The sequence below is a fragment of the Alosa alosa genome, chromosome 14 (genome assembly GCF_017589495.1).
Source record: "Alosa alosa isolate M-15738 ecotype Scorff River chromosome 14, AALO_Geno_1.1, whole genome shotgun sequence".
Taxonomy (NCBI): Eukaryota; Metazoa; Chordata; class Actinopteri; order Clupeiformes; family Clupeidae; genus Alosa; species Alosa alosa.
Genome location: NC_063202.1, coordinates 9977063 through 10003795, shown reverse-complemented (window position 1 = coordinate 10003795; position 26733 = coordinate 9977063). Strand labels below are relative to the sequence as shown.

The 26733-nt window shown below is 43.3% G+C and overlaps 1 protein-coding gene across 1 annotated transcript; it reads left to right on the top strand.

Moving 5' to 3' along the window:
* Window positions 1–10948: 10948 nt before the first annotated feature.
* Window positions 10949–14361, top strand: LOC125306839 (carbohydrate sulfotransferase 1-like). Its single transcript, XM_048262405.1, has 2 exons — window positions 10949–11262; window positions 12572–14361. The coding sequence occupies exon 2, from the start codon at window positions 12614–12616 to the stop codon at window positions 13880–13882; it is 1269 nt and encodes a 422-aa protein (XP_048118362.1). The 5' UTR covers window positions 10949–11262; window positions 12572–12613; the 3' UTR covers window positions 13883–14361.
* The last annotated feature ends 12372 nt before the right edge of the window (window positions 14362–26733 follow it).

Below are 26733 nucleotides of genomic sequence, written 5' to 3'. Positions count from 1 at the left end.
AAATCACAGAGGGGATAAGAGGAGCTCAAGTTCTTCTTCTCTCATTAATATCACATTAAAACATTAATATATCATACATTTTTTACCTTTAATATGACATCATCAATAATAAAGGTTGAGTTGTACATTATTTATGCACCATTAATATTGCATATCATATTATAGCATTGATGTGGAGACAATATATAGCAAGATTTCAATTCAAACATTACATGTCACAGAAGTGTTCTTGTATGGAAGAACAATCATGACATAAATAACTATTTGGACAAACTTGTAGTTTAGTGGAAAGAATCAGGAGGAGTATCAGGAATAAAAAAAACATAGGCCTACTCATTGATTATTATTGAAATTAATTTGAGCTGATAAACACTGCCATCTTATACAAAACACTACTTGCAGAAATGTGTGACTGTAATCAAATCAAATATTACAGTTTCATTCAGTGTGAAGTGAAATTATTGGCACATGTGCCTTAAGTGAATTTCACACTTAAATGAAGATGATGCTTTAGTATGATGTAATATAGCAAAAGCAGCAATGTATTGTTAATGCCATTCGTGATCTTAAAGGAACACGCCACCCAAAATCAGTAGTAATATATGTTCTTACCTTAACTTTCACGAGTTGAGTCATACCTCTCCCGTGTCGGTACGTGCACTCAAACGCTCTGGTGCGCGGCGCAAATGTGTTAGCATGTTGCTATGCTAGCGGGCTTTGACGTAGCCAGCCGTAGAAGTAATCAAAAACATCCACGTTTTCCCGACTTAAATACAGTTGCACGAGTAGTTGATAGAAATGTCTACGGCCACACAACATGAAACGTGGCGATTTTCCAAGCGAATAAACAGGAGAACTACAATGTGTGGAGCAATAGCACTTGGGAGTACTTCGACCTAGCGTGGTAATATTGTTAACACTTAATTGTAGATCCTACCAGAGTTTAGAATCCATGCTTGATCGACCCCTCAGCCTCCCCCTCCCCTCTGAGCGAGAGAGAGGCACACACACTAGAGATGCGCGTCGGTATGTGCACTCAACCGCTCTGGCACGCGGCGCGAATGTGTTAGCATGTTGCTATGCTAGCGGGCTAGCGGGACGTAGCCGTAGAGGGAGTAAGATGGCATTAATCAAACACATCCACGTTTTCCCTACTTAAATACAGTTGCACAAGTAGTTGATAAAAATGTGTAAGGTCACACAACATGAAATGTGACGATTTTCCAAGCGAATAAACAGGAGAACTACAATGTGTGGCGCAATAGCACTTGGGAGTACCTAGACCTTGGTAGTAATATTAATTAACACCTAATTGTAGATCCTATCCACCACAGAGTTTAGAATCCATGCTTGATCGACCCCTCAGCCTCCCCCTCCCCTCCGAGCGAGAGAGAGGCACACACACAAGAGATGCGCTGATGGGCTATTATTTCAAGCATAACTGCATTGCAAAACTTATCATCCATCAGCACTAAAGTTTTTTGACCAATTTTCAAAACCGCACCCGCCCGCCATCCGCTGGTTGTTTTAATGTATATGGGATGCGGCGCTGCTGACGGGAGGCTAGAAAGCTCTTGCATGTTCTTTCTAGAAAGACTGATCCAATGCAGCAAATATATAAAAGGCTAAAGTCCTACATTGGCTATGTTGTAGCCTATCCCCAGAATATCAGCAGCAAACTCAGTCTCTGTGTCGCAACACAGTCTCCAGTCTCTGACCGACCGCTCAGTCATCAGTACTCATTCTGCTTGACTTATCGGCTGCCTTTGACACGGTTAATCACCGCATCCTTCTCTCTATACTCGCTAACATGGGAATCTCCGGTTCTGCTCTCTCCTGGTTTGAATCCTACCTCACAGGACGCTCGCTTAACGTATCATGGCTTGGTCAGCTATCTGCACCTCACCATCTCACCACAGGGGTCCCCCAGGGCTCAGTGCTGGGCCCCCTTCTCTTTGCTATCTACACCACCTCCTTTGGACAGATTATCCGTTCGCATGGCTTCTCATACCACTACTATGCAGACGACACACAGCTCTATCTGTCCTTTCCACCTGATGACCCCTTGGTTTCAGCACGGATCTCGGATTGCCTCTCAGACATAGCTACATGGATGAAGGCACACCACCTCCAGCTGAACCTCTCAAAGACTGAACTGCTGGTCCTCCCAGCTAAACCAACCATACATCACGACATCAACATCAAATTTGACTCCCTGTCTGTTTCACCTACCAGGACTGCAAAAAATCTAGGAGTTGTTCTCGACAACCAACTAAACTTCTCAGATCATGTTGCCTCAGTCACCCGGTCTTGCCATTTCGCACTCTACAACATACAGAAAATCAGGACTTACTTGACTCAAGATGCTACCCAACTTCTGGTTCAGGCAATAGTCATCTCACGACTCGACTACTGCAATGCCCCTCCTGACAGGTCTCCCAGCCTGCGCGTGAAACCACTTCAGATGATCCAGAACGCGGGCGGCGCTTCCTGGTCTACAACCAACCCAAAAGGGCACATGTTACCCCGCTGCTCATCCAGCTACACTGGCTACCTATGGCGGCCCGCATCAAATTCAAGGCTCTAACGCTTGCCTACAAAGTAGTCTCCGGTTCTGCTCCCACCTACTTGAATGCCCTCATACAGACATACGCTACCTCCAGACCGCTCCATCCCTCAGATCTAATCCACGCCTAGCTCTACCACCGCACGCTCAAGCCAATCCAAACTTTTCTCATCTGTTGTTCCTCGTTGGTGGAACACACTGCCAGCTCCTACAAGGGCAGAGACATCCTTCTCCATTTTCAGAAAACTCCTGAAGACCCAGCTCTTTAGAGAACATCTCCTCTCATAGCAACACTTACAACAAGTCTTACTGATCCTAGCACTCACCAGCCGTCTCAAACTGACAAGTAACTGTTAAAAACAGCACTCACTGATGCACTTATTCTTACTGTACTCTAAATTTTTAAATTGTCCTAAAATTGTTGAGAACTGCTCTAAAACTTAAACTGTTTACTATGTTGTTAGTCGCTTTGGCTAAAAAGCGTCAGCCAAATGTAATGTAATGTAATGTAATTTAAATAAAACACACATCGGCCTGTTGCCCATTCTGCCAGCGTGTGCCAATATATCGTCCAAAATGCTTGATTGCAATGCATTCTCCACATTTTTAGTGAGAATCACTTTATGGTGATATTTAGACATTTATTTCACAAAATCCAAGACTACTTGGCTCTTCATTTTGCAATAATTTTGACTAAACTGTCCAGTGAAAAGCAGATGGTCTTCTGCAGAATAACTCTTCATCATGATTTTTGTGTGCTTGCATTGACCCTCTCCTTCACATGCTCCTTCCTGTGAAAACTTTTCTATGTTGTCTCTGTCCATCCATAGGCCTGGGGGTGGGAGTAACCCATGTTGAGCCTGCCAGTCTCAGTATAAGGTTATCTCAGTGGCCCATTTGCTTTGTGGGTGGAAGATGGTTGGATCACTATTCCTGCACACAGGATGTGATGCAAGGCAACCTAAGAGTGCTCCATGCATTATAGATGGCTTATATATGTGGATACAGAACCTCTGCAGTGGTTTTTGATAAATTACAGAGAATGTGCCCATCAGCTTTGGATTATTCTGCTAAATGACACACACATGCACTATTATGGTTCAAACCATAACATGTCTATCAAGTATGGAAAGTATGGCTAGCAGGGCAGGCTTTAAATCACACAATTCTGAAGTTCAACAGATGCGGCTTAAATACATGCACATGAGGGTACCTGACGTGAGTCAAGTTATTATTTCACCTCTCACTATGATGATATAAAAGATTTTCTAATATTTATTTATTTATGTCAGAAGGATTGTGCGATCGTGATATGCGCTTGATAGGGAAGTTTAATTAAAACTGGAAAAGTTGCAAGGCTACTGTAATGACATCTCTTTCAGGACCAATGAGGGAGCTGAAAGTGGTCGAAGGAAATCATGAAGCTTTCCGTGCGCTGTTGAAAATATAGCAATTGATTATAAACCTCTGTTAATCTAATAAATCTGACTCTTACCACTAGCTTACCACTTCAGTTGATTAGCTTCTATGGCGGTGATAACTTACTCATTGATTGTGGCAACACTGTTATCTAAGACTACGATTCTGGTCAATAAGTACTAGGGAAGGCTATGCGGATCAGAGCATAACAATTTATTTCTCAGGTATAAGTTACTCATACAAACACATTATAGAAGTCCATCTAAGATGAATAATGTAAAGTTTACAAAATAGGCTAAAGGAATACTTAACAAATCATATGAAACAATCAGAGAAATGAACCCAGCTCAGAGGATGATGGCTACACACCTGGGGTGTGGGAGTTCTGACTACAGAATGGCTCCTCGAATATAGTGTGAACTTCCCTTAAATAGGCTACCTAGTTTGTGATTAATAGGGATCACATGGTGAGTTGTTGATGAAACTGAGACCATTGTTGTAGTGAGAGTGAATCAATCAAGACATGACAAGGTATACATTTGACTACATTTCCTGTTTTTAGTCAACTGCTCCTGTGGACATGTGACAAGCATGTGACAGTAGGCCCACAATAGGCCCACACTTAGCAGCTGATCAAAAGTCCACATATGATTGAAAGGATTATCATCAGCCTAGGAATTAGGATCCTTACACTACATACAAAAAGTAAGTAAAGTTGATGATATACTCTTCATAATGCTGCAGAATGCTCCATTCACTTGAATGGGCCTTCCCAACGTTCGTGGTCTGCTAATTCTCAATAAGAGACCATTGCTAAGTATAACAGACCGCTGTCAAGGAAAATGGGCTTTGTGCTTCTAATTTACGTCTTTCATATCACTACGCAAGGACTGGAACTTCATTCAAAAGTGAAAGCAGACGGTTGATTAGCTGTGTTCTAAAGAATGTTTGATTCAAGTTCAGCGTGTGTTGTTGCAAACTATTTGTTTCTCAGCAAAAGCCACGATGAAACGGTAACAAATAGGCTATAGCCTAGGTTATGTAGGCTAAAGAGTCATATCGTGGGGAGTTTAATGTTTCGTTTTGGCAAGTAGCCCTGTAATAAGCGGGATAATGCATAGAACGCCGGTCATTATCGGGAAATAGGTCCCTTCAGGGCAGGACAAGACCGGTTCGCCCTGTCGGGACCTATTTCCCGATAATGACCGGCGTTCTATACATTATCCCTTACGTAAAGGTAGCCATACCCATCTACCCAAGTAGGTAGCTTGTCACTATCAGTAAAGGTCATTCTTTGTTTCCCATTAACACAATGATTCATTCATGAATCGTTCTATGATTCATTCATGATGATTCATTCTGTTGATTTACTGTATATTTTATCAAGTTTAGAATTAAGGTTTGTGGCATATCTAATTCTGTTCAAGTTGGTGTTTGTGATGTTTATTTCTGTGAAAGGTAAAAGGGCTAAAATTCATGAAGAGGAAATGGGGGGGTATTCCTTTCATCGCTAATAAAAACCTCACCCAGATTACCCACAGCTCTGCTTTGGTACTGTGTTTGCAGAGTCTCTCTGTCTACTCTGAACACAGTGCCTGGAGCTGAGGACAGCGTCTCCTCCCTGGGAGGACTAATATGGAGGAAATATGCCTGGCCCTGCCCTCTCTCTCTCTCTCTCTACACAAGGAAGAAAAGAGCGACCACCGCGAGGTACCACACGAAGGAGACCCAGAGGTGAAGGGCTCATAGTAGAGCATGGTGAACACCAAGGCCCATAGAACCCACAGTCCAAACTGCCAGCAGGGCTTCCCACACATGTAAATGATACTCTGGAATGGCAGTCGCCCTTGAGTGAACCCCCATTAATATTCAACAGCTCTTCTATTTTTTTCCTCATGGGGGGGTGGTTGGCGGGTGGTGGTAGTGTTGGGGAGGGGGGACTGGGTCTGAGAAGAGACGAAGTTGCAGGACTCAGTTAACTGGTGAGCAAAATGGGGGGAGTTCAACTGAGGAAATGGAGGGAGTATGTTCTTATCTCTGGGTTTTTTCCCTTTCTATAAAGGCAGTGGGTGTGGGTATAAATCAATTTGAGTTCCTCTCTGCCTTTCTCACACAAAGAGGACGTGTTTGTCTAAGCAGGGAACGTGAGACAGGGCAGGCTATCAGACACCTGTCTCTCTCTACTCAACCCTGACCAACTCTGATAAAAAAGCTCCCTGCGCAGCTCTCGTCAAAGACCCCCTTTTAGACATTCCCCCAGCTGATAACTAAAGCATTGCTGCAGTGAAGAAGAGCTGAGTGCTTTTAGCTTGACTAGCGCAGTCTTTGTGAGGCAGTGTGAGATAGTGCTACCAGTTCATTCAAGAAGCATACATTGGCATTTTAACAGTGCTAAATTCATCTATAAAGTTCAAAGCCAGTGATATATACGGATTAGTGGTCAGACTCTTTTAATTTCCTGGTTCATCTGAAGTAATTCCTGATGGCATATCTGGGGCAGTTTGAATCCAGTAGATATTTCATGTCAGTCCCCCTTCAGAGTCAGGATTTCAGTCCTCTGTGGCTCAAAATGGCCCCTTTATGTTGCGTGCAAAGAAAATGATCTCAGTTTGAAAGTCAAAGACACCACAAAAATAAACTGTTTGTTGTCAAGGACAGAAATACCTTAGCGTTGAACTATGACTAAATAATGGTGCAATTGATTATGCCAAGATACAAAATGGAACTTCTTTGTAGGAAAAGGAAGAGAAAACATAACATCAGAGAAACACATTGAAGCAACTCCCCAGACCTCCCATCAGCGAGACTTCTCCTCAGGCCTGCATGCATTACTGCAACTCATTAATCCCAAACCCATGCAAATCCAGACAAAACAATCCAACTTCTCTCCTTCGCAACTGAACCCTTGTAACATGCCAACCTGTGCCAAAGTGTATCTGACAGAATTAGAATGTACAACATGACATGTGAGCTGAAATGAATTGTGAAGGGTCATGCTCATTCCATTGTTTGTGTGCACAAGCCTCTGGGCGTTTGAAGTTTGTCACCAAGCCCAGAGCCTCTTCCAGCCTTGTGCTCAAACGCTGTTTCATGACTCGGTCCCAGAGAGCAAATTGCATCCAGTTTGACTAACATAATGCCACAGTTCTGCCCATCAGCACAAACAAACCATGTAGGCACAGGCTGGAGTAGGACTGGGAAGAAAACAAACTTGTTTTCCAGCACTGTAGGATATCTGCGGAAATGGATGCAGAACTAACACCACAAAATGCCTGTACTTTAAACGACTTAAAGCAGCAAAAAATAAAAAGTTGAAAGAATTTGTCTGTACTGTGAAATTGTAGTTATTTGTTTTGGCCAACTTGATATTAAATGGTCAGGATAGTTAAGATGGCAGCACTAGGCCTTTTCTACATTTCCATCCTTTGCACCACATGCCTGGAATGAGCTTCAACACACACTCAACTTGGACTCCTTACCCTCCTTATATTCTAATATATTTTAGCTCTCCCTAGTCTTTGTTGTCTTTGACTCTGTGTCCTCTGTGTTAGTGTGCTGTTGATGTCTTTGCTCTGTACCCATGTCCCATGATGTATTTTTTTTTTTTTCTTTCAAATAATTGCTGCCATCTTGACCAGGACTCCCTGGCAGAAGAGACATTGTACCTTCCTGGTAAAATAAAGGTTTAAATAAAATTTTTTTTAAAAAAAACATGTAAATTAATCTAATAGGCATTATGGAATTAATGAAGGGGGCAATTAACATAAATCATTAAGCATTTCATTTATGTGTTCTATTTAAAAGGCTGTCCCCTGTCTAATGAGGTAAAGTGAAATTGCTTTAATACTTCATCAACATTACAGCAGCGTGCCACCAATCTTTAAAGAGTATGTTTTTAAATTATAATGTAGACACTTTGAGATGGATGTCTGTGATGATTAAATTAGATTTTTTTTTGTCTGTGACTTCTGTCTGAATGTGAGGCAAGGGGACACATTCTTCTGCAGACTCTCTCTCCCCTCTCTTTTCTCACAAGACACAAATACACAGATGCACGCATGCACACACACCCACACACACAGACACTTACACAAATGCACATATGTGTGCACAAGCACACACACACACACACACACACACACATACACACACACACACACTGACACTCTCCCTTCCTCTTTCTCTCTCATACACACCCATAGTTGTTCTCTCTCTCTCTCTCATTCTCTCTCTCTCTGACCCAAGTGCAAGGGTGAATGTGGATGTGATCCGTTTGCTTAGAAAAGCACTCAGAGCAAATGTAAAATGAAGCAAAGTCAGATAAAGCACAAAGACAAGACCCACAGAGATAAAGCCCATCGTAATCTGACCCTGGCTGTGCCCAGGATGCGTGGGATTACCGGGGGGGTGGTAGCCAAAGCAGATTATTTTATTCCAAATGCAAGAGTTTGGCATAGTTTTGAGGCCAAGACAAATAGGCAACACATTGAAGACAGGGAGAGGTGTATGGTGAGAATAAGGCTAAGATCTGAAACATGAAAAGAGCCAATAAAAGCATTGTGTGCTGAGGGTGGTGCGGTTTAATGTGCATAGAGGATTAGCATGAGATTTGGTGGCATTATTTTTTAGGTTAACCACAAGAACAGCAAAAACCATGCAGACTATAACAGAGTATGATTATAGTCCTGTCTACCTACATTATAATACCTCCAAATCCCATCATTCATTATGCTAGGATTCAGCTCATGGACCAAATGCATCTGGCCAACATCAAGTCGCTCATCTATAATTTAGAATATTCATATTTTTTTTTCTTTCACTGAGAGATAGCAACATTTTAAAGGCCACGCTTACATGTTATACAGTATATTTAAGAGACACAAATAGTACATAATTTGAATAAAACGTATAGTTGACCGTAGTGTTGCAAACATACTACGGTATACCAGACTATGTAATGGCAAAAAATAATAGTTGCTACATTTTTCTATGGTTGTCATGGGATGTAGCCAGGGATGGATTACTGCACTGCGTACCGGCCCAAGGGGTCAGGGGGCCCTGAAGCCCAAGCCTTTGCATGGAATCATTGCCTCAATATCAACAAATCAAGATGTAGGCTATGAATCTGAAAGTTCATAATCCGTCCATGGATGTAGCTCAGATATACAAAGGGCTATACATATTTTCAGCACGTGAAGAGAGGGCCATATTATGCCTGTGTCATGACTGATTTAAATCGAGTCATGGTCAGACAGGAGGCACAGGGACCCATCAGCTTCAATTAAACTTGTAGAAATGTTACCTAGACACCCAACCAAGCAAGGCTACATGGTGAGGACATCCTGAGCAAAGAAACGGAGGTGTCAAGGCTGCAAAAACTGATTTGCAGGGGGTGGTAAAAGGTCGCTGCCTGTGGCAGGCTGCAGCAGTTACACACCATTTTCTTGAAAAGAACTGTTCCATTTTCAAGTGGACAAAGCATGTGCCAATTGGATATCGTGCACAAAAATAAATCAAATAATAATAAATCAAATTGGTCAGCACAGACTTCTCAATGGTGAAACATACATTGGAACACATCAGAGGCCATTTTATCCCGATATGAGGATTTCTGTATTTTAAAGCATTCTGGTTGTATCGGTCAATTGCTGTGCATGGTAGTGAGATTGGTCAGATTCTTGACAAGTCTAAATGATACGCCCTCCACCTGTGAGATGACAGGTTCTCCTCCAAGTCCTCTAAAGCTCTCCTCGGAGACTAGCACCCTAAACATACATACGTGTATGTCAAGACCTTTCTTGACAGGCATGCAGGGTCTTTGATGAAAAAACAGGTGATTTGTTTTTTTTTTACAAGAAATAAGGAACTTTGAACGGGATCTCAATTGTCTGTCAGGATGACATTCAGGATGATATTCTGTTGAGTTTTCATCATGGTAAAATATATTCGTTGAAAGACAAATAAGCATTACATTTGTATTGTGTTTGTTTCGGGTAAATCATCCTAGCTCAGGCACATTAGACATGAAGATGTTATGCCATCTGAACCATAGATGATATCACTCAATATCATATACAAAACTCAGCAAGCCAATCTTCTTTTTGTTATCATGGTTCACGGCTAAAAAGAAAATACCTTTCAATAACAAGGTCAAGAGGACATTGCACAAAACGTTGACATTTTTTGAAATGGAAAATGAGTGATGAGTGATGAGTCATTAACACAATTCATGGTTTTCAGAGTTGACATTAGAGTTACTGCTGATTCCAGGAATGAGAGATAAAGCAAGAAATAGTCCAGCTAATAAAGGATATTCTTCCCATGGTGGGTAACAGCACACAGCATGGTTCTCAAACGCTTTAATTTAACGTTTGATAGATAGATAGATAGATAGATAGATAGATAGATAGATAGATAGATAAATAGATACTTTATTGATCCCCAAGGGGAAATTCAAGGTCTCAGTAGCATACAGACATCACACACACATTCACTAACAGCAGAAAAAAAGTAATTAAAAGTATATAATATAAAAAACACAACTAAGCAATAAGGACAGTAGAAGATAAAGAATATACTAAAAATACAAATTTACTAAATAATATGCCAAGGTATATACCAAATAACACTTAATCTAAATCAATTCTGTTTGTGTTGAATCTGTAAAGTTTCAACTCATAACTCAACATAAGCTCAATGGAAATGTATTTGTCAGTAAAAAAAAAAACATGCCAGGTTATGAAAGCGGGAAAACAAGTTTCTAAATATATAGCCTAGTTGTTTTGATTGCATTCGCTTACTTAGCAAGTGGAGAGAGAATTTCGGTGAATGAAAGCCAAGGCAGAATGATGTAGGAAGGGGGATAGTGAGAGACGGAGTGTGTGTGCGTGTGGGAGAGAGAGAGCGAGAGAGAGAGAGAGAGAGAGAGAGAGAGAGGGTGGTCAGACACTTCGTCCCACTGTATCTCATACACGCAGACAGACAAGCGCGTCAGATCAAAAAAGCCTTGCATAGGGGAGGGAGGTCGACTATGCTGTGCAGCATGATGCGTTATGGCTCAGTCTTTCACGTTTCTCTTCTATAATAAATAATAACCACTGTCTCTTCACGTACTGCTCCATGGATGTACAGTGTGTCGATGTTTCTTTTCGTCTTGCCGTTATTGGCCAAGATGCCTGCTGTGGATATTGCGTTGTGTGGAAAACGAAGAGATATCTTTAAGGATTCGGCTGTTTGCTTGGTTTTATGACAGCCTCCCGACAAGACTGACAAGCCAGGTAACGTGAAAACTTGACGAAGTTGCTTTGAATATACCAAATTACAAAAATGATACTTCCTTTATGTCTTAAAAGCGAAATTGTTGGTAGGCTACTGACATCTGGCCCATTGCGGTATTAATTCTAGTTATATTTAGTGGTTATTCCAAATACTTTAACAATATGCCATGTCACCAACCTACCAATTTTTGGCAAAATTATCGAGGGGGCGGAAAACTTTCTCACAGTTGCCTGAGGACATTTAAACTCCAAACTGTTTACTTCACTGTGATTGATTTCTAAGTGGCTAAATAATATTCAGTTGAGACGTGATTTCCCCCCTGCATACATCTCATGAAATCTGTTTTTGTCTTTTCTCTATAGCCTACAGTTTCATATCACCGCATAATATATGAGATGAGTAGTTGCCACGAATCAGTTCAAGAGCATCTCGTGCATGCGTGATAGTTTTTTAGGATTAGATCATTTGTCTGCAGTCGGTTATCAAATCTATAGGGCAACACAAAAACTCATGCCGCCCATGCAATCGTTGAATGTTATCGAATACCTTATAGTCTGCTTTACTGCGATACAATGTCTTATATATAAGATTCTCCATACCACCATATAATAAAAAGGTGTAACCTAGCGTTAAGAAGTCTGAGAAGTCAGAGACTGTGAGATCGTTTTATCCCCTTGAATTGTGGCAGTCGGCTATGTGATGCAAAATGATTTTATTTTGGAATTTTATTTTGGAAAGACATTGTCAGTAAGATGTATGCATTTCCATGTGTTGGTTCTGAAATTGGAATGCCTTTAAAAACAGTTGTAACCTTCAGGCAAGCACATTCCTCTTTCACTGATTTTAACTGATTACAATTGTCTTGACCAAGCTATAAACTTAATGCTGTATTGCATACATAACATTAAAGATCCAGAAATAAAATTTATGTTTAGTGTTTGTATAACATGTAAGCTACTGCCTATTTTTGCAGAATATAAAACAAGGATATTTGTGTCAGATCTGTTCAATTTCACTGCATGGCTCAGCCGTGGCCTACTGGTTAGCGCTTCGTACTTGTAACCAGAGGGTTGCCGTTTCGAACCCTTCCCAGTAGGCCACGGCCAAAGTGCCCTTGAGGAAAATACCCCCCGAGCGCCGCTGTTGTTGCAGGAAGCTCATTGCGCCGGGATTAGTGTGTGCTTCACCTCACTGTGTGCTGAGTGTGTTTCACTAATTCACAGATTGGGATAAATGCAGAGACCAAATTTCCCTCACGGGATCAAAAGAATACTTATACTTAAATGTTTCTCTGTCTTCCCCTAATAGGATCAGAGGCAGCCAGCAGTGTCTAAATGAAGTTTCCTAGCCATGCAATGTTCCTGGAAGGCTGTGATCCTGCTAGCCTTGGCCTCCATTGCCATCCAGTACACAGCCATCCGGACTTTCACCTCCAAGCCCTTTCACCTCTGTCCCATGCCAAGCCCCCAGAACTGTGGCCTGGGCGCCCAGGACACAGACCCGTCTTTTGAGCGTGGCTGTGAGGAGTACCCCTATTTCATCTACAATGCCTCGCGCAAAACCCACATCTTAGTGCTGGCCACCACCCGCAGTGGGTCCTCTTTTGTGGGCCAGCTGCTCAACCAGCACTCGGACGTCTTTTATCTCTTTGAGCCCCTCTACCACGTCCAGACAGCGCTCATCCCGCGCCTCTCCCACAGTCGTAATGCGGCGGACCGCCGGGTGATGCTGGGGGCGAGCCGCGACTTGCTGCGCAGCCTCTATGGCTGTGACCTTCACTTCCTGGAGAGCTACATCAAGCCACCGCCAGCCAACCACACTACGGACAAGCTATTCCGCCGCGGGGCCAGCAAGGCGCTGTGCTCGCAGCCGGTGTGCGATGCGTTCGGCCCGGCCGATGCCAACGTGGAGGAGGGCGACTGCGTGAAGAAGTGCGCGGCCCTCAACATGACGCTGGCCGCCGAGTCCTGCCGCGAGAGGCGGCACATGGCCATCAAGATCGTGCGCGTGCCGGAGATCGGCGACCTGCGGGCACTGGTGGAGGACCCTCGGCTCAACCTGAAGGTGATCCAGCTGGTCAGGGACCCCCGGGGGATTCTCTCCTCTCGGATCGAGACGTTCCGGGACACGTACCGGCTGTGGAGGATCTGGAGGGCTACAGGGAGGAAGCCCTACAACCTGGACCTGACGCAGTTGACCATGGTGTGTGATGACTTCCTCAGCTCCGTGTCCACAGGCCTCAGCCACCCACACTGGCTGAAAGGAAAGTACATGCTAGTGCGATACGAGGACTTAGCACGGAACCCGCTGCAGAAGACGAAAGAGATCTATGACTACCTGAGCTTGCCAATGGACAAGAACGTGGTGGACTGGATACAGGCCAATACCAGAGGAAGTAACGAGCTCTCGGCCAAACATAAGTACGGTACGGTGAGAGACTCTGCGGCTAACGCCGAGAGCTGGAGGCTGAAGTTGTCCTTTGAGATGGTGGACTACACGCAGACCGTATGTCAGAAGGTCCTCAACATTCTTGGCTACAAAAGTGCCAAGTCCGCAGAGGAGCTCAAGAACATGTCTGTTTCGCTTGTGCAGGACAAGAGTTTTGTACCCTTTTCGTAACAAAGATAGTTGTTGGAGACTATTTTGATATATTTATAATTGTTGCCTTATGACTATTAATGTTATTTTGAGCTTATGATCTTGATTTGTTTCCCATCTCCTTTGAAATTTGCACTAAGACTTTGCAGTCCATGAATTCCTGCTGTTTCAGGCTCCCAGCTAATTTAAGATGAGCACAACAAAAATGAGACCAGGGAATGAGCTTTCTGAGTTTCTGATCTAGATTTAAGAATTTCTTGTTTTTAAAAGGACCATTATGAGTTATTTCACTGATATGATCAAATGCAACCACCAATACCAACAGTCCAGACTCCTCAACGACTGGCTGTCGCTTCAATGCCAGTGAATGTTGCCATATTTCCATCCAGGGCAGTATATGTGTTGAATGAATGCTAAGGAAATGTGCAAGACCATTCATGACGTAGAAAAAAACACACTGTACAAAAGCAACTGTGCAATAAATGGTGAATGTCACAGTCTACCTTTAACGTTATTGTAATTGATGCAGGGCAGATGTGTACTGAAAGGATTTCACATGAAAAGGATTTAATATCCTCTGTATGTACCTGATATGGAGTAAGTGTCTTAAATTAGAAGCCGCATGAGCCATTAATTCTCGGAATGCATCGTATGGAATTGAAGTCTTGTCCCATCAGCAGTAGAATGTGTACATATTACATCAGGGTTTCGGGCTGGTCTGTAGATGGTGGCCATTGAGATGCGGAGCACAAAGGCACAGCGCTTTGATCTGCCTGACTGCCATGGCTAGAATCCCACTCTCTCTTTTCAGAGACTCTCAGGGGTGTTGGAAGCGTGCCTCTAGAAATGCATTCCTCTCTCTGAAGGTGACAGGAAACTGTCAATGCCGTGATGAATGTTCTCCTTGCCCCTCTTCTCTGATGTGTTTACATATCCCTGCGAGTGGGAGGAATTAATGTCTTTTCTTAACCGAAGCATAGTAATAATATACTCTGGAAATCATTAACACTCCCTAACACAGTCGGCACAAGTGCAGATGCAGCTGTGACTCTGTTCTTTCTGTGATTGGTGGAGCCTGATGTGAGAGGGCTCTACATTTACAGCATCCTTAGTTTTAGCAATGGACAAGAGTGGCAACAGTCCCACCTAGATTAACTTTGACCTCTACAGTTAAAGTTTTGCTGTCTTAAAGGATATAGAGCTTAGGTAAATAAAAAACAGAGGCAGTGCCCAGATTCCATCTCTCAAATCCTAGAGTTATGGTACATCACCACCCTCTGACAAGAGCAATAACATATGACCTAAATATTCTCCCTGGATAGCTCCAAATGGTTTCAATAAGTAAACCTATTTTTCCTGCAGTAGCTGAGGCAGTGACTAAACAGAGTTTGAAGAGCATACTAAAACCTCGGAGAACAATAAGTTTTATATTCAGTATTCAAGTTCAGCTCTTGTGTTTTGTGTTCGGCTGCTGTGCCGTCTAGTGTCATTTTGAGCATTTATTTAAGCATATATTTGAGTATTTTGAATCGACTTTTGAGGGGGATTTTTGTTTTTATAAGATTGACCTTAATTCAAAGGTCACTGTCTGTTTCCCATGTGTGCCATGCGCCGCATGATCTGCTTATCCAGTCATGATGTTTATTGTTTCCCAGGGCAAAACATATGGCTCACAAAAAAAATGGATTCAAAAAAATAAAACATTCCTGCTGCTTCCTCTTTCATTCCTTCAATTCCGCTGAATTTAGTCAGGATGAAACCACTCTTAAAGGCTCAGAGATGAGGACTGGGAGTTGATACTATCCATTTCTGTGTACTCTTGCATTACAGTTGGAGATTCACTTCATCCTCACTCACGCAACCAAACTATGAGGAGCATAAACCTCCTGTTGGCCTGAATCATAGGACCTGCATTTCACTTTCCTTTATCTTTCTGTAGTGTGTAGTTTTCCACATCCTGATGAATTCCACTCTACCTGCACATCCGGAAAGATTGATTATTTTGCTGTGATGAATAGTAGACTCACAACGCTCTACGGAGAAACGTGATCATGTCAGTGCTCTTTTTCACAATTAAACAATTAAACGTTCTACGATAAATGAATGACGTAACACAGGCTCAAACAATAATTGGCAGTGTTAAACTGGTTCTTTTCTAAATATTTAACAGTACACAGTTTGCCTTGAGTAAAAAAATGTGTGGATAGTTATGTTTGTTACCTGGGTATAGGCTCAGTGTGGGCTTGCAGGAGCTCTCTCTCTCTCTCTCTGCATTATCCAGAGAACTAGCCTCTGCCGCTGGCAGATTTGGGGCTTGCTGACGACACACTGAGCTTCTGCCAGGCCATAGTGGGACTCCTGTAGGGTGCCCGTGGGTTTCGGCTGCGTAGGCTGGAAGCCCTGGTCCTGTTGGACAGAGAACACATTGGTGGGACAGTGCAGCTGCTCACACCCACATGAAATTATAGTTAGATTGTTCTTTTATTAATTGTTTTGTCTGTTCTGTTGTTCTGTTAATTCATTGTTATTGAAGGATGAGTGTGAATCTAGTGACTAAACACTGTGGGCACAGATGTTGATTAGACCCTGTGCTGTGTTGCATGTGAAGGGCATTTAATGCTTGTATGTGATATAATAGGATGTGTGTGCGTGTGTGGTGTGTGTGTGTGTGTGTGTATGAATGTATGTGTGTGTGTGCGTGTGTGTGTGTGTGTGTAGTACGTGCATTTTTGTACAATCTTTGTACATCTCCCCTTGGTTGGCTTATCATCTCTTATGCAAGCGTTCTAACCCGGGCTGATTTGAATACAATCCCCACAGAATATTTTGTGATGCGTATCCACAGCTCTCAGACTCTTTGGGCCGTGCATGCATAACAACCTCAGGTGCAACCTCCTGTCATGAGGCTTCCAAAGCATGTCAGCCTCTTCAAATCCAGGAGGTGGGGCTTGGACTGTTACTATGGTCACCACAGGAGAACGCTGGCCTCCGTCGCGCCGTCATGTTGACTGTGTAATTAACTGTGCGGGCCTGTCGGTGGGTGTGCAGTATCCTCACGTGGAGAGAGCTGCTGCCTACAGTATAGCCCATAATGGCTCAGTGCCCCGATTAATCAGTCTGCACTTCTGGTCCTTCGTGTTTATGGGGCCGGACAGACTCACCTCGCACTAGTCTGCATCTAAGCTGATGCATATTAGAAATGTGGAGCCTACTAAAACTAGCTAACTGAGCTACAGGTATTTGAAGTGCATGGTGTGCTTTCACACAAGACCTATCAAAGGCATCACTCTGACTTTTGTTCCTTCTTCTTTGCATAGGTGCTATTAAGCCACCCACATACGAGTTTGAAGGAGCCAAGGCAGCAGAAACAGGACTCCCATACACAGATGCTGACACAAAGCTTTTGTGGCAAGAGCTTTCAAATGGCCTTCAACATCAAGCCTCCTTCAGTCAGTGTGTGTCCTGGCCATGTTAAGCAGTGCCGTGTTGACTGGGTTCCCTCTTGAATGATCAGAAATTACTAGTGGTCCATCTAGGTTCCTGCTTGTCTTGTTAACACCAGACCTATTCTCAGACTGGTGTAGAAATCTTTAGTTCACCTCTGATTTCCAGGGGGCGTATCCAGTGGTGTAAATAATATTGGTACATTGGTAAACTCTTACCAAATGGTTTATGAAGTACAGCAAACACATCTATCGGTTTTACATGCAGTTATTTACCACATGTTTGTGTCTTTAAAGCCGACGGCATCAGCGTAGCCATCGGTAGTGCCATCTGTCATCCTCTGTCTGTCTGTACAAAGCCTGCCCCATACCCGATAAGCAGTTATAATTGGCTCCTGGATTTTTGGTGATTGGGAAGTAGACTCCAATTGACCGATCCCAAGCCCCGCCCCCTTTTACTATGTCACAATGAGGACGTCGGAGGACCTCGGTCAACCTCGGTCAAGTTTGAATTTTATAGTGTCCATTCTGTAGCCTACAATATGCCGGTTATGTGAATGCTAATGCTTCTTTTGCGAGTAGCCTAAGTAACTAAATAACTAAAGAGCTCAAAAAGGTTCAAATATATGCCTGGGATACTTGTAGAAGTGACATCCGATATCCTGACCGTGTGAAACGTTGACAGACATAGGCCTAACTTTGCATAACTTTGGATAGGCTGCTACTTTTCAGTAAAGAAATCTGTGTGTACGAAAATGTTCCCTTTTTTGTGTTCATAACTACATACAAAAACATAACTAAACCTGGTTTCCACTGTTGAAACGACAACATAAGCGTCACATAAAAATTATACCTACCTTGCAGGAACTGAACTCACACTCATACAATTGGAAGTAGGCCTCTGGCGCAAATAGGCTACACCTTCAATCACGTGTCGCCTTACACACAATAAGAATACTTTCAGCTTTTAGGCATAGGCTACCTTGCCATGTTTAACTTGGGATAGAAGACTGTTCACAGAAATAAGCTAATGACCATTTTTTCAACAAACGGAATAGACTACTGCGATATCATCATTGATGGCTGAACGAGATAGCCAATGTCTTCTAAAGATCAAATAATGTGCCGATTAGAACCTTGCTGTATGCTTGCTATGCAGTCTCGAAATCGCCAATATTAGGCCTACTACATTAGGCCTACTACACAAGACAAATCACGTCTGCAAACTGCAGATATGTCGTGCGTTGTATGGGTAAACTCGGGTAGATCTAGTGGTTTCTTTTCAATAGCCTACATTTGTATCATGTTTATTTGAACTCTTCCTTCTAAAGCAGCCATTCAAAATAATAAGTAGGCTATCGGCCTACCGAGTTTAAGCTATCTCTCCACCTCCCAAAATGAGCTGCTTAACAGGCTAGCCACTCTCCCAAGTTGCGTGGGAACTTGGATCTGCAGCACTTGGACCCGTCTTTAATTAATCCTCGAAATATGGTTAGATTTTGTTATGGACACGTCAACACCATATGTTTGCACAGACCTGTTTATTGAATCAGTCACATCTGCAGCAAATAAGGTAAACTACCTGCTTGTGATAACGTGCTAATTGTTTATCCCCAGTTAACATGCATCCCATTAAGATCCGTAACACCAGATTGGTTTGTCCTCAATTTGTGGTGTTCCACCTCGTTGATAACAGCAGACATTGTGAATGTGTCCTTCCGAATACTGAAGGCCTTTCTGGCCTCTGTTTTTTGAATATATCAATATTACTTGACGCCCAGAAATCTAGCATACACTGTTACACTCTGCTAAATGGTGCTGCGTACCCATGTTGAACACGCGTTCTCGCACACTTTCCTGCAAACTTGTCCGACTTAGCAACAGTAACTATGGGACTGACAATGGGAGGAGGGGCTTGGGATCGGTCAATTGGGAGAATTGCCATGACAGCCCCAAAGATCCTTGATTACTAGCTCCGCTTGAACCCTCTCTGACAGCCCTGCAGAGCTAATTGACCTGTCGCTAAGCCCCACCCCCCATTGTTACCGTGTGAAAACTCGGACAAACAAACCAGACTTGATTAGAAATACATTGTGGACAATGGCAGCTGGCAGTATATGAAAGCAGGCTTTGAGGACGTTTTGGTCGATAAAAGGATTTACTTTCCTCCAGAAGCTATCAAAAGGGACTTAATTATGCTATGGAGGGGTGTATTCAAAACTTTAGAATACATACAAGGTGACAAGCAGTTGTGGCGAGTAGCCATGCAAATCCCACTGACGTTAATGCTAGCTAGCTAGCTAGTGGAAGATTGATACTAAGATATGTTAGGTTACGTTAATATTTGATGTAGTAAGAATATAGTAGTTGGTTAATTAGCATTTTCATCTTAGGATTTAACAGGGAACCTGTGCCCACGTTGTTGGCTTAGTTGCCTACATTACGTCTAGCTGTTGCAAATGCGAGAGACGTCCTGTAGGCTACTTTTGATGAAAATATACCCCGTTTTCTAGCCTCTCGGGGTACCGGCTATCAGTATTCCACGTCCCCAATGCAAAACGTTTGACCATGGTTATCCGTTGGGGTTTTTTGAGTTAATAAACCCTATAAATAACCATTAATTTGTCATTTTATGCCTGCCCCCTGTTGTTTCCTATGGAGTTGTCCAAGCTGATGTCCGAGTCCTGTTGAGGCTGGACTGTCATTGGCTCATCAGCGTTCTAAGGGTGGCGCTTAGCGACAGGTCAATTCACCCAGGCTAGGCTCCTGCTTTGTGCCATAACAGAAACCACATGAGCAGATGCAGGTGGCACTTGTTTCCATGTAACAGGTGTGACTGACAAGTACATTATTTTTACACAGTATCATAAACAATTGAAAAATCTTGAGTTTTTGATTTCCAGATTAATTATTGATCTGAATCCACACCAGTAGATTTGGATTGTGAAGTATCCATTATGAACTTCCCAAGCATCCACTCTCGCATGGCCCCCCGTCTCCGTGGCAATCTGTGGTGATAAACTCGAGTCTTCCACTGAAGAGCATAACTTGACAGAATGATGCATAACTGCTTCTTTATTTCTGGGTGGAGATTCAGAAGTGGCATGGTCTCTCTCTCCCTTTCTCGTTTCTCTGCTCCTCTATCTTTGTCATTTCCTTCACAAAAGCTTTCTTCTCTTCCCCCTCTCTTCCGAGCGTTCCTATTTGTCTCTATATTGTGCTGTTGTGATGTGGTAAACAGGTCCATGTTTGCTGAAAACGTACGTGCGGTGTTCCCAACATCACAAGCATTATTAACAGCCTACAGCACATGGGACAATTCCAGCGTGCAGAGAGAGAGAGAGAGCCTTTGCGGGCGTGTTCTGAAAGCCACATTTCAGCTCGAGAAGCCTTCAGAAGAAGGCTGGGGCAGCTTGGAATGAAAGATGAAAGGTAATAACAGCTCTGACGCCGAGGACAGACACCCCGGTGGTCTGTGATGTCAGCGATTACGGAGTAATTTCAAGGGAGATTAAAACACACACCGAGCCACCAGCAGCCAAATAGAATTACAGCTGATGGACCTCTGTGATGAGAGAGGAAAGGTCCCGCCACACAACAGAGCTACATTAACCTCAATCCTGAATGGCATGCAGAGCCCCAACACTGTCAGGCTGCACGCAATTCTCACTGGGCTATATACCCATTTCTCATCTGTTTTTTCCATGACATTGATTCCATGTGGCTGGGAATGAGAACAATCGGGCTAGCCACATCAAGGGTTAACTTTCATCACGCTAGCTCTTCATTCAGTGCCATGAAAAGTGTGAGCGTGTGCAAGACAATGAGGAGCTGGAATGCACAATATGGTGATTGGGCTGCTCTTTTCATGGGGCATTATAAAAAAAAAAAGGCGTCGGTTGGGATTCCTGGGTATGATTGACGTATTTGAGAGGGGCGCTGGAGGCAGCCACTGTATTGTTATTTTGATTATGCTGATCAGATGTTTTTTTTTAAATCAAATCAGCTGTGGTTTGCTAGTTGATTGAGAAACACTTGGACGATTGTCATTAACATGAATTGGTGTAGTAATATTCATGCCTCCCCCCAATACACCCCCCACACACACACACACACACACACACACACACAGAGCCATGAGCAGAGCAGGAGGACCAGCTAGTTGTGTTTGTGCTGTTTTTCCCTCAGGCACTGACTCAGCTATGATGCGATCAGACTGCCTTGGTTCCGTTAAGTGAGTGGGGAGGACACGTCTCCCAAGAAATGTCATCATGTCCTAAGCGCACCCGTTGTAAAAGGCTCTTAAATGCCTATTCCAGGCACTGCCATGGTGACAGCTCTGCTCTTGACACCACAGTGACACACAAACGCACACAGACATACAATCCCCTTTAATACATAAATACATAAATCCCCTTTATCTTTGATGAAACCAGAGGTCAGGAGAAGTGAAATGTCAATCAACACAGACCTCTCCCTCTCTGTCTATATTTACATGTCCGTCATATCGTGTAACATTTTGCACATATAATTTCTTAGATATTTCACTCAGTGAGTGCACAGGAGATGATAGCCCTGTGTGTGTCCATGTTGCATGTTCATTTGTACATACTGTACATACAAGTTAATTAAAGTGAATTATTCCCAATGGAAGATGATATCTATGGTAAGGAACACTCAGTATATCTATGGTAAGGAACACACAGTATATCTATGGTAAGGAACACACATACAGTATATGACAGTTGTTCAGTAGAGTAAAGGGAGTTTTTCCAGTTCTTATGGAAACATTACACTGAGGACAGCGAATGCTGGATACAGGGCTCATTACTCCAGAAAGGAGGCCAGATATCACTTCCCATTGCTCACAACATCCTTCTCCTCTCCCCCCTTTCTCTAGGCTATGCATTAGTGACTTACAGAGCATCGCTGAGCAAGTAGACCTTCAAAGAGCCGCTCGCTCGCTCGCTCTGCTTCCTGACTCATCTGGACATCATCCTCGTGGCTCTCGCTGACGGATGGTTAGCTCAGCGGGGGGGAGCGAGGAGAGCCCCCCGTTCTCTCCTCACTCCACAGGCGGCCGGCACAGCGTGTACCCGAGGAGCGCTGGGCGCCGTGGCGCTGTGCGGTGCCGCTGGCTCAATTTGCGCCGCATAAATCTGACAAACGGTAGGGGGGCAGTTGTTTGTCACAATGTGCCGTCCAGTCGTTTCTCGCCGCGTGACTGGAGTAGTGTCCCCGTGAGAGGGAGGGGTCAACCTTTCCATCATTCTCCCCTCATTCGTGCCCTCGGTTGGTTGTTTGGGTCGTGTGGATCGTGTGGTTGAAGTTGGTTGTGTGTGTGTTTTGGGGGGGTTGTTAATGTGTGGGTGTTTCTTCATGTATTTACACCTACCTTGTTTATGTTTGCATGCATGTGCATGTGCTTATATGTATTCCTGTGTATGGTCGTATGCATAGATATATATGAGAGAGCTTAGTTTCCGGAAGTAAGTTTTCCATTCATTTCTCCAATCGACGTCTGGAAAAATCTGTATATAAAGAGTTTCAGACCATGCCTTAGGCTAACCAGCTACGACGTGACTCATGCAACATATCATTTCAAGTAAAAAAATAAACAGAAAATAAAAAAAAAAGTCAAAGGTACAAGACTGTGTACCAGGGCTGGACTGGGACTAAAAAATGGCCTGGGCATTTTTGGCCATGGCGGCCCACCATGATTATTTATACGATATGCTGAGGCACACGACATACCAGATGATATATGCGCACATTTATCATCCATTTTGGGAAAGCAATGTTTCACTAATATTACATGATAATAATAACTGTAAGCTGTAACACCTGCAAACTATAACTTTATGGCAAGCTAAAATAACACTGTAAGTTGGACACCGAGTCTACTCATAGCATTATTTGAAAACAAAGGCTATTAAAACACACACACACACACACACACACACACACACACACTAGGGTGACCACCTCCAAACCAGCAAGGACGAGGTTGTGCACAAAACTCTATAGGCTACTATTATTATGCATGTTTTCTGAGGGGTCTAAAGTCTGACTGAATAAAATGAGTCCTGTAATTATTTCCTATGTTGAGCATTTACACACTTTTAGCCTACAATCTCCCCAGATACTATTAAGTGAAGATACACACATCCCAAAACATTTTCATTGTTACGGGCTATCATAATTTTTGTGTCATTCTGTCTTTCTGAGTGTGTGCGTGTGTAGCCTACGTGTGTGTACCGGCCTGTATGCGCACAGAAATGTGATAGGTTTGCTTGTTGTACTGCGTCAAGATTGACAACAATTTCGACCAATCATGACTGACTTCAGATCTCAAAAAGTTGAGTGCGTTCTGAGGCCGACCACTCGTTGATTTGTTGTGGATAACTTATTTTTTCTCCTCCGCGTCGACGACAATCAAATAGCGCAATGTAAAATGCAGATGGCTTGTAGATGTTGCAGAGAAACGCTCAAATGCATGTATAAGTATTAAGTATATATACTTTTTTCATCCCATGACGGAAATTTGGTCTCTGCATTTAACCCAATCGGTGAATTAGTGAAACACAAACAGCACACAGTGAACTCAGTGAGGTGAAGCACACACTAATCCCGGCGCAGTGAGCTGCCTGCTACAATGGCGGCGCTCGGGGAGCAGTGAGGGGTTAGGTGCCTTGCTCAAGGGCACTTCAGCCGCGGCCCACTGGTCGGGGCTCGAACCGGCAACCCTCCGGTTACAAGTCCAGAGTGCTAACCAGTGGGCCACGGCTGCCCACAATGTCAATAGACAGCGGAGGAGCAGGTGGTCAACCAGCCCTCCACACACACACAACAGCCCTCCCTGCATGAAACGTCCCTCATTCTGCTAACATTTACAGTAGCTATTCTGACCTCTTACTCAATTTGTTCCTGCTGGGTAAGGTCTCTCTCCTCCTCCGTAACGTTTTTCTCCACCTCCTCCGAATCCACCTGTACTTCACCTTCCTCTGTGTCACTACACTGCACATCAAACGTAACGTCTCTCTCCTCCTCCTCCGAATCCACCTGTACTTCGCCTTCCTCTGTGTTACTACACTGCACATCAAAGCTGTGTTCCACTCCTTCAGCCTGTGCACTCGATGTCGACGGCCCTGCACCCGCTGTAACAGTCGATGGGGTGAACATTTCTGTGATTTTGACACATTTTGCTGCGTCCACTTGTAGGCTTTTTAGCCTTTTGTCTCGCAGCTTCTGTGCGGCGCCCTTGCGCTTTTGTGGTTTATTAGGCCTACTATCCATTTTCACAATTTCACAGACGGTAACTCACTTCTCTCCGCGGTCAGACAGCTCAAATGGCAAAATTTGATAACCCTGGGAGGGGAGGGGGAGGGCTGAGAGATGTCATTGGACTAGCCCAATGTCCGTCAAGAAAATCAACCAATGGGCCGCGTTTCGTGTCTCAAATACCGTCGCGGTGGATATTTTTTAAATTATTATTAAATTATGACAGCCCCGGCCCAAAAGTGTGCGTCGGCCCACCGGGCATTGCCCGGTACGCCCGATGGCCAGTCCATGCCTGCTGTGTACATATTTTAATTTTCCGAGTGAAGGCATCTTATAAGCCTTTTCGAGCTTACATATTTAGAACATTTGCAGTCTAATGATAGTTTAATATGCTTCTATTGTAATCTCACAAAAAAAATGAGAAAAAGATGACTAACTTCTAACCGTTTCCATTGAATAAATTCATCTTTTAAGATTCGAAATTTAGTTTTTTTTTCAGATGGCCACATATCACTTCTGACAGTCCATCTTTATTCCAGCAAGTAACGAGCCGACAGCCGTGGGAACAGTGGCATAAACATTTCCATGGCAACGGTAATCTCTACCAATCAAAGGCTGTGCTTTTAACAGCTTTTACACGTTAGGATTTTGGGTAGTGTAGTACTTTTCCGTTAAATCGCGAATAAAACATTTCTTTCTCAAAACAAGGTTCATGCCCCTTTAATTTTTGGCATCTATATGAGCATATACAATCGCTTAGTCATGTCGTAGCTGGTTTACCATGTTTACCAGTCTACCATGGACGGTTAGGATTTTATGGCTTATACTCCATGGAGAAATTGTATTGAATTATCTACTCCTTACTCCCGCTGTGGGCGGGATTGTTTAGGTCTATGTGCACTGTGACTTGGTATCCATGCGTCTTTGAGTACATGGTGTTCTCCATGACAGCACTAGGGTGCCTGCATGTGCATGCACTGGATATATGTTTGTACATTGGCTGGACAGAATAGCTCTTGCACAGAAAGTGGATGGGGAATGTCAGAGACAGCTGTTAAGGTCACACAGACAACAGAGGCAGGCATCATGGGAAATCTATGCAGCTATATTGCAGACTGCCCATCAACATGTGGATTCACTTTAGTGGGGATAAGGGTGAAATGGGCTTTTTGAGAACACCTCACAGGGCTTCTTCTTTTAACCCTTTATGTATAAGGACTTTATTATCAAAACACATTCAATCTTTTATGGTATGTTGGTCTCACCCACATAAACCTACTCATTTGTGACAGAATAGCTCTTGCACAGAAAGTGGATGGGGAATGTCAGAGACAGCTGTTAAGGTCACACAGACAACAGAGGCAGGCATCATGGGAAATCTATGCAGCTATATTGCAGACTGCCCATCAACATGTGGATTCACTTTAGTGGGGATAAGGGTGAAATGGGCTTTTTGAGAACACCTCACAGGGCTTCTTCTTTTAACCCTTTATGTATAAGGACCATTTATTACAAAACACATTCACATATTACAGTACTGGAAATCAAGAGCAGGCACTGCACTGTGTAAACAATAATGCATGGCAACAACAGTGTAAACAAGAATGCATGGCAACAACAGTGTAAACAATAATGCATGGCAACAAATGCATTGTATCAGTATTATAATTATGACCGAAGCGGTCATATAATGATTGTCAAAGTTTTTTTTTTTTTTTCTTTTTTCTTTTCCATCATCTACTTCCTGAATTTTTGGTCAACGATACCGGGACACCGAAACACCAGTGCACATGAAATTTGGTGGGTATGTAGCCCCACTAGACTTTTAATGAAAAAATAATTTAGATCCCGGGGCCACTCCCCCGTGCTGGGCCCCCCGAACCGCAAAAAAAGCAGTTTTTCCTAAATAACTACCTGAACCGTGGCACTGAGGATGAAGAATCTTTTATGGTATGTTGGTCTCAAGGGCCCACATCAACCTGGCCCATAATCACTCATTTGTGATTTGCACCCCCCCGGTAAAAAATTAAAATGCAAAATCATTCTGCTTTAATCGCCCCTATCTTCAGTTAAGATGTTCAGAACTGCACCAAATTTTATGTGTATGATTGACCTGGCATTCTCTGGGGGTATGCCAAGTTTCGTAGA

Bases quoted from the DNA above. Each gene is read 5' to 3' on its own strand.
- LOC125306839 (XM_048262405.1), top strand. From the start codon at position 12,614: ATGCAATGTTCCTGGAAGGCTGTGATCCTGCTAGCCTTGGCCTCCATT.